At 42.4% G+C, this 7,244-nt stretch overlaps 1 protein-coding gene across 3 annotated transcripts; it reads right to left on the bottom strand.

Moving 5' to 3' along the window:
- Positions 1 to 677: 677 nt before the first annotated feature.
- LOC121549584 (B-cell receptor CD22-like) lies at positions 678 to 3,978 on the bottom strand. Of its 3 annotated transcripts, none has more exons than XM_041861367.2 (6): positions 3,610 to 3,978; positions 3,185 to 3,490; positions 2,782 to 3,048; positions 1,714 to 1,798; positions 1,544 to 1,601; positions 678 to 1,165 (listed from the first exon to the last, which is right to left on the bottom strand). In XM_041861367.2, the coding sequence occupies exons 1-6, from the start codon at positions 3,953 to 3,955 to the stop codon at positions 887 to 889; spliced, it is 1,341 nt and encodes a 446-aa protein (XP_041717301.1). In that variant the 5' UTR covers positions 3,956 to 3,978; the 3' UTR covers positions 678 to 886. The 3 variants fall into 3 exon arrangements, with proteins under 3 accessions (XP_041717301.1, XP_045066272.1, XP_041717302.1); XM_045210337.1 differs by having other exon boundaries at positions 3,817 to 3,976; XM_041861368.2 differs by having other exon boundaries at positions 3,811 to 3,976.
- Between the last annotated feature and the right edge of the window lie 3,266 nt (positions 3,979 to 7,244).

Here is a 7,244-nt window from a genome sequence, read left to right on the forward strand (position 1 = left end):
CACTGATTCTGTAGTAGCTGACAAAGCCACTGCCTTTTCTTTTGACTTCCTACAAGCCTCTCAGGCTGGTGTTGACAGAACATTTGTGTGTCTGATTAGGATATAAAGGGCTGGACTCCAAGAGGCCAGTTAGACATTATCTCTGCTTCTATGCTGGAAGTTGTCTCCCTGTTGCAACTTGTATTAATCCAGATTGATTTATGATTGACTTTATCAATGACTCTTTTGTTCAGAGAGTCACAAATATCATACCCCCAAGACATGCTAACCTTTCACCATTGAATAACATGGGAGGTTAGCATTTTTGGGGGAGGAGTATGATATTTTCTCACTCATCATTTTTCACAATTCATTTAGGATTATGCGTCATCGTGGTAGCATCCACATTAATGTACAGTAGAAGTGTTTAGAAACATATTGTATTCTTATTTACAATAAAAGTGACTGCAAAATGACACAATACATTATTTACCATGAATTTCTATTGGGCACAAAATAATCTGAAACACAACCAAAACAAACAGAAAATGCATCCAACAAGTTTGTAGAGTCACAAGCTTGATGTTGTCATTGTGTGCTAATATGGGACCAAATACTACACATTTTACTACTTTAATACACATAAGTGAATTTGTCCCAATACTTTTGGTCCCCTAAAATGGGGTGACTATGTACAAAACGTGCTGTAATTTCTAAACAGTTCACCCGATATGGATGAAAATACCCTGGAATTAAAGCTGACAGTCTGCATTTTAACTTCATAGTAACTGTTTCATTTCAAATCAAAAGTTCTGGAGAACAGAGACTAAAAAGTTAAATAAATGGCACTGTCCCAGTACTGTTGGAGCTCAGTGCACACAAGACATACTGTATATACCCCAAATACTTAAAATGCACCTCTTCTATTCACTTGTGCATAAAGCCCATCTATGTAGTTAAGGTGTGGTTCCTGGGGCCCTCTCCTGGTCACATTGACTTCAGCGTACTCACTCTCCTGCCCCTGGACCCTGTTCCTGTCCTGGGCTGCAGCTGGGGTCTCTTTGGGCCGTAGTTTGGAGAAGTCTATGTCACCATAGTGGATCTCTTCAGGCTGGTCTTCTGCAGGTTCCTCTGGTTTCTCTCCGGCTGTGGTCTGGTTAACACACACCGTCCCAACCGGGGAGTTCTGTGGAGAGAACACAGAGAGAGGAACAGGTGTAAAGTTCTAAGCTCAGTCATTTGTAAAACTCTAAAGTCAGCAGGTTGCACAACACATACTGAGGGGATGTCAATGACAATGTCAATTAAACTGACAGAAGAAAATAATTACATTTTGACAACAAATGAGCTCCAATCTACAGAAAATACTGTCAAAGTCCAACAGCTATTCTGTTATCATTCAATGTTGTTACAGGATGTGGAACTGCTTTCAGTGTGGTCATCTCACCCTAAACATTCTCTAAAATGATGTTAACCTCATGGCTTTGGGTAGTTTCATCATTAATTCAGTAATTGCTTAGATACACTTTGTAGATGGTTTTTGAATGTTGAGCCTTATTCCCACCTGTCCCTGTGGATTGTCCATCCTTTCAAGTCCATCGGGGAGCCTAGAGTTTCTCCTCCTGGAAGACATTTAGAAAGGTATTCTGAATGCACTGAGAGGGTTTTCATATGCAAAAGCACAAACACAACTTAAACAAATAGTTTTGCATTGATGCCAGGAATAGTTTTTACCATCCAAAAAGACAGACCAGGCTGATAAGCAGAAAGACCCCCAGAGTTCCTGCTGCAACCCCAAACACCACAGGCTCTATTTGCCCTGAAAATACAGCACATATTATGGTCATTTCTAACTAAAAGATCACTAAAGTACACAACATGAACAAAAGTATGTGGACACCTGCTCGTCAAACATCTCATTCCAAAATCATGGGCATTAATATGGAGTTGGTCCCCCCTTTGCTGTTATAACAGCCTCCACTGTAGCATTAAGATTTCCCTTCACTGGAACTAAGGGTTCTAGCCCGAACCATGAAAATCAGCTCCCATTATTCCTCCTCCACCAAACTTTACAGTTGGACCTATGCATTGGCGAAGGTAGCGTTCTCCTGGCATCCGTCAAACCCAGATTTGTCCGTCGGACTGCCAGATGGTGAAGCAGGATTCATCACTCCAGAGAACCGGTTTCCTATTCTCCAGAGTCCAATGGCGGTGAGCCTTACACCACTCCAGACGATTCTTGGCATTGCGCTTGTTGATCTTAGGCTTGTGTGCGGCTGCTCGGCCATGGAAACCCATTTCATGAAGCTCCCCACAAATAGTTATAGTGCTGACGTTGCTTCCAGAGGCAGTTTGGAACTCGGTAGTGAATGTTGCAACTGAGGTCAGATGATATTTACGAACTATGCGCTTCAGCACTCAGCTGTCCCGTTTTCTGAGCTTGTGTGGCTTACCGCTTCGCGGCTGAGATGTTGTTGCTCCTAGAAGATTCCACTTCACAATAACAGCACTTACAGTGGACCGGGTTAGCTCTGGCAGGGCAGAAATTTGACGAACTGACTTGTTGGAAAGGTGGAATCGTATGACAGTGCCTCGTTGAAAGTCACTGAGCTCTTGAGTAAGGCCATTCTACTACCAGTGTTTGAGTATGGAGATTGCATGGCTGTGTGCTCGATTTTATACACCTGTCAGCAACGGGTGTGGCTGAAATAACCAAATCTACTAATTTGAAGGGGTGTCCACATACTCTTGTATATACAGTGTATATCTAATCTAAGATTGTGCCCAACGTGCCTGTTTTACCTTTAATAGCCAGCTTCTCTTCCTCTGACTTCCCACGGCCGTTACTATTTCTTGCTTCACAGTAGTACAGTCCTCCATCACCAACAGTCACATTGAGGGTGTAACTCTGTCCAGATGCTACCTGTGTTGGTTTACCCCCACTGATCTGGAACCAGGTGAAGTTTGTCACAGGAGGGTTGGCTGTACTGCTGCAGGTCAGATTAACACAGCTGCCCACTAATACTGGACCAGCTGGACTGATGGAGGCTGAGGTGTCCTTAGGAGAGACTGAGGGAGAGGGGTTCATTTAGAATGTATCTGGGTGTGGTATGTTGAATAATCTAATTAAAACCACTGAATGACAATCATCAGTGAAAACATGATAGAATAATCTATTCTACAGGAAACTGTGACTAAATCTTACATGAAACGTTAAGCATCATGGTATGTTCAGCTGTCTTGTTGCTTGTCCCTACTGGGTAGACTGCAGTACAAGTGATGTTCTTCTCATGATGAAGGTATGACGGAGTGAAGGTCACTGTGGAGAGAACTGATTTGGTTTGGTCTGGATTCTCCTGCAGTTGGTTCTCAGGTGTGAACTGTGTTGGGAGGGTCCATGTCAGCTCAGGGGGGTGTTCGGGACAGGGAGCGACAGCAGAGCAGTTCAAACTGATAGGGGTCCCTTCCTTCACCTCACCTGAGACAGTAATGATGGGACTGGGAGGCAAATCTGTAATACATTAAAAATAAATATATTTTACTCTGACAGTCACACTGCCTACTTGGTCTTATTCTACTCATATTATTTTAGAAAAGTTTATAAAAGTTAAATAGTCTCTGTCTTATTACCCCTGACATCTATATTAACAGACTTGTCTGAGTCTGTTGCACGGAATGGTTGACTTTCAATCCTGAAGAAGTATTTATCAGCGTAACTGGTGGTTACATTGAAGAAGACTGTGGTGCAGTTCTTCTGGGACATGTTTCCAGTTATGTTCCCTTGATATCTGTTAACCGTCTTACTACTGTGAAATATCACATTGTCCTGACCTTCACCAAATTTTGTTGATCCTTTCATCCACACTCCAGACGTAAGTATTGTGCTGTTAAATTTATAGTCATTTTGGTTTGTAATATCAAATGCACATGAGATTTGCACACAGGAGCCAGTCAGTACATCCAGTCTATCTGGCATTGTGGCGATCAAATTTTGTTGGCCAAAACAGGCCAAAACACCTGCAACATAAAGGACAACATCAGGGAGGTTATGTGATCTTTTCAGTACAGTCACTCTCTCCCAATATTCTGCCTCATATTAATTAATTTCAATGTACAGGTGATTCCTGATGTCGTGACTCCATGCCCTAAACTGGAACATGGACATATCTGGAGCAAAGAATGTTTGAATCCAGAATATTAAACTGTACTTATCAGGAGTCAACTGTACACTTTTCTACACATTGATGGGAATATAGCTCATACCATGAAATATCATCACTTGTGCTTATTCCTCTGTCTGATTCATAACTAGTTGTTGCTGTGTGGAAGACTCACCTGACATAAAGAGGCCAATGAGAAAAAACATGTTCTCAGGACAAGCCATGTGAGAACTCACACAATACTGATCACCTGAAACAGGACAAACACACACTTACTGGTAGAGTAGCTTAACTCACACAACACATTGCATTGAACAATCCCCATATCAAATACACTATATACACATAAGTATGTGGACACCCCAACAAATGAGTGGATTTGTTAAATTGAGCACACAACCATGCAATCTCCATAGACAAACATTGGCAGTAGAATGGCAATGCTGAAGAGCTCAGTGTCTTTCAACGTGGCACCGTCATAGGTCCAATTTCTGCCCTGCTAGAGCTGCCCCGGTCAACTGTAAGTGCTGTTATTGTGAAGTGGAAATGTCTAGGAGCAACAACGGCTGAGCCGCGAAGTGGTAGGCCACACAAGCTCACAGAACAGGACCGCCGAGTGCTGAAGTGGGTAGCTGGTAAAAATTGTCTGTCCTCGGTTGCAACACTCACTAACGAGTTCCAAACTGCCTCTGGAAGCAACGTCAGCACAAGAACTGTTCGTCGGGAACTTCATGAAATTAGTTTTCATGGCCGAGCAGCCGCCCACAAGCCTAAGATCACCATGCGCAATGCCAGGAATCGTCTGGAGTGGTCTGAAGCTCGTCGCCGTTGGACTCTGGAGCAGTGGAAACGCGTTCTCTGGAGTGATGAATCACGCTTCACCATCTGGCAGTCTGACGGACTAATCTGGGTTTGACGGATGCCAGGAGAACGCTACCTGACCAAATGCCTAGTGCCAACTGTAAAGTTTGGTGGAGGAGTAATAAAGGTCTGGGGCTGTTTTTCATGGTTCGGGCTAGGCCCCTTAGTTCCAGTGAACAGAAATCTTATAGCTACAGCATACAATGACGACTCTGTGCTTCCAACTTTGTGGCAACAGTTTGGGAAAGGCCCTTTCCTTTTTCAGCATGACAATGCCCCCGTGCACAAAGCGAGGTCCATACAGAAATGGTTTGTTGAGATCAGTGTGGAAGACTGACCTGCACAAAGCCCTAACCTCAAACCCATTGAAACCCTTTGGGATGAATTGGAACGCCGACTGAGAGCCAGGCCTAATTGCCCAACATCAATGCCCGACATCACTAATGATGTTGTTGCTGAATGGAAGCAAGTCCCCGCAACAATGTTCCAACATCTACTGGAAAGCCTTCCCAGAAGAGTGGAGGTTGTTAAAACAGCAAAGGGGGGACCAACTCCATATTAATGCCCATGATTTTGGAATGAGATGTTTGATGAGCAAGTGTCCACATACTTTTGGTCATGTTGTGTATGTCTTTCAGTTGTGAAGCTAAAACATGAACGGATAACAGTACTTTGAACATATTGAATCTCATTACTTGTAATTAATTTCCTAAATTTAATCTGAACATTAAAATGTAAAGATAAGATAGTGAAGAAGTCGACACTTGCCTTCCAATGATGTAAACGGTCCACAGGAGAGACTATCACACACCCATAGTGTGGTCTGACAAGATAAAATGATGAAATTCATGTGGCACATCTCACATCTCATCAGTGACGTACTTCCTAATAAGAGTGTGAGAAATTATTTCAAAAGTATAACAGGATGCTTGAATAGTCTATGTACTGGGTGTCCTTGTCAGCTGTGAAAACACTGTATGCATAAATAAGTGCTAAGAACATTTTCATTTTCTAATGAACCTTCTGCTCTGCTAATGAACCTCTGTTTCTGTCACTTGAGACATTGCAGAGGTGGCCTTAATCATGTTCCACCAGTTTCAAATGAAATGGTTCTAAAGACAAATGATGTTTTATCCACTGATTCAACAGCTTTATATGGCCTATACATTTAATTAAATGTGACTTAATGGGGGTAGAAGAACACCTCAACAGCATGTTGAAACAGGCCCCCAAATTGCTAAGTCCTCCCCTGAAACATCAATAAATATAATAAAGGAAACTTTAGGTAATATAACCATCTCCCTCTCCCCTGTCTCCCAGGCTTCAATGGGAATGTATGTGGGATTAAAAAATATAGTTAAATCATGAACCAAAATCCACTATTAATTTCTTTAAGACCAAAAAAAAAAGTTACATTTGAGTTCGATACAAAACATATGGTTCTCACATAATTTTTTAACATGAAAAACAGACTTGGTATGTAACAGAGTAACTATAATTGTATCTGACTGATTCTCACACACCACTCAACTTCTACTGCACTAACTTCCTGTTTTTCTTGTTTCACTTCCTCTTTGAGGTCTATTTCCCCCCAGGAGTTTACTTACTACATTTAAACCCATTTTGCCATGGTGCAGAGAGAAAAATGTAGAGTTTTATAATGCTATTCCACACATTTTGTCATGAAGCTGATCAGAAATGTTGCTGTTTTTAAGCAAATGTCCTGATATTCAACACATTTTGCTATCATATGCTATCTGGGGCCGTTCGGTAATCGGGCCCTACTCCCAAAATGACTTCTTATTGAAATTTCATGAAAAGAGCATGGCCGTGGTGCCACAGGAAGGAGCCAGCGACCTGCAGGGCCTGGGCGGCAAGGTGTACATGGGCACCCTCTTCGACGATGATGTGTAGATGGGATACAGCTTTTGTCAAATTAATGTCAAAAGTTGAATTTTTTTAGCATTTCAGCTAACCCTAACCCTTTTCTTTACATCAATCTCATGTTCCTAACCTGCTACGTTAATTATCCGAACCTGCTGCATAAATTGCTTTAAACCTGCTAGGAAAAGTCAATTTTGTCAAAAGCTGTATCCCTTCTAGAAAAAAAAAACCTATTCGACCTACCCAAGGCCTTCTGGGAGAAGGAGATCCAGGAGCCGAGGGTGTACTTTACCCAGCAGTTGAGAGCCGACCTCCCCCAACAGGTGGAGGGAGAGCTGAAGGCTCTGGAGGACAGGGTCA

The sequence above is a fragment of the Coregonus clupeaformis genome, chromosome 34 (genome assembly GCF_020615455.1).
Source record: "Coregonus clupeaformis isolate EN_2021a chromosome 34, ASM2061545v1, whole genome shotgun sequence".
Taxonomy (NCBI): domain Eukaryota; kingdom Metazoa; phylum Chordata; class Actinopteri; order Salmoniformes; family Salmonidae; genus Coregonus; species Coregonus clupeaformis.

What these genes read in the sequence shown, in the direction of transcription:
- LOC121549584 (XM_041861367.2), bottom strand. Translation starts at nt 3,955, where the DNA reads ATGCCAGATAGACTGGATGTACTGACTGGCTCCTGTGTGCAAATCTCA. An exon ending in TGTTAATATAGATGTCAGGG is followed by an intron (nt 3,491 to 3,609) that starts GTAATAAGACAG and finishes AATGTATTACAG; the next exon opens with ATTTGCCTCCCAGTCCCATC. An exon ending in TGGACAATCCACAGGGACAG is followed by an intron (nt 1,166 to 1,543) that starts GTGGGAATAAGG and finishes TTCTCTCCACAG; the next exon opens with AACTCCCCGGTTGGGACGGT.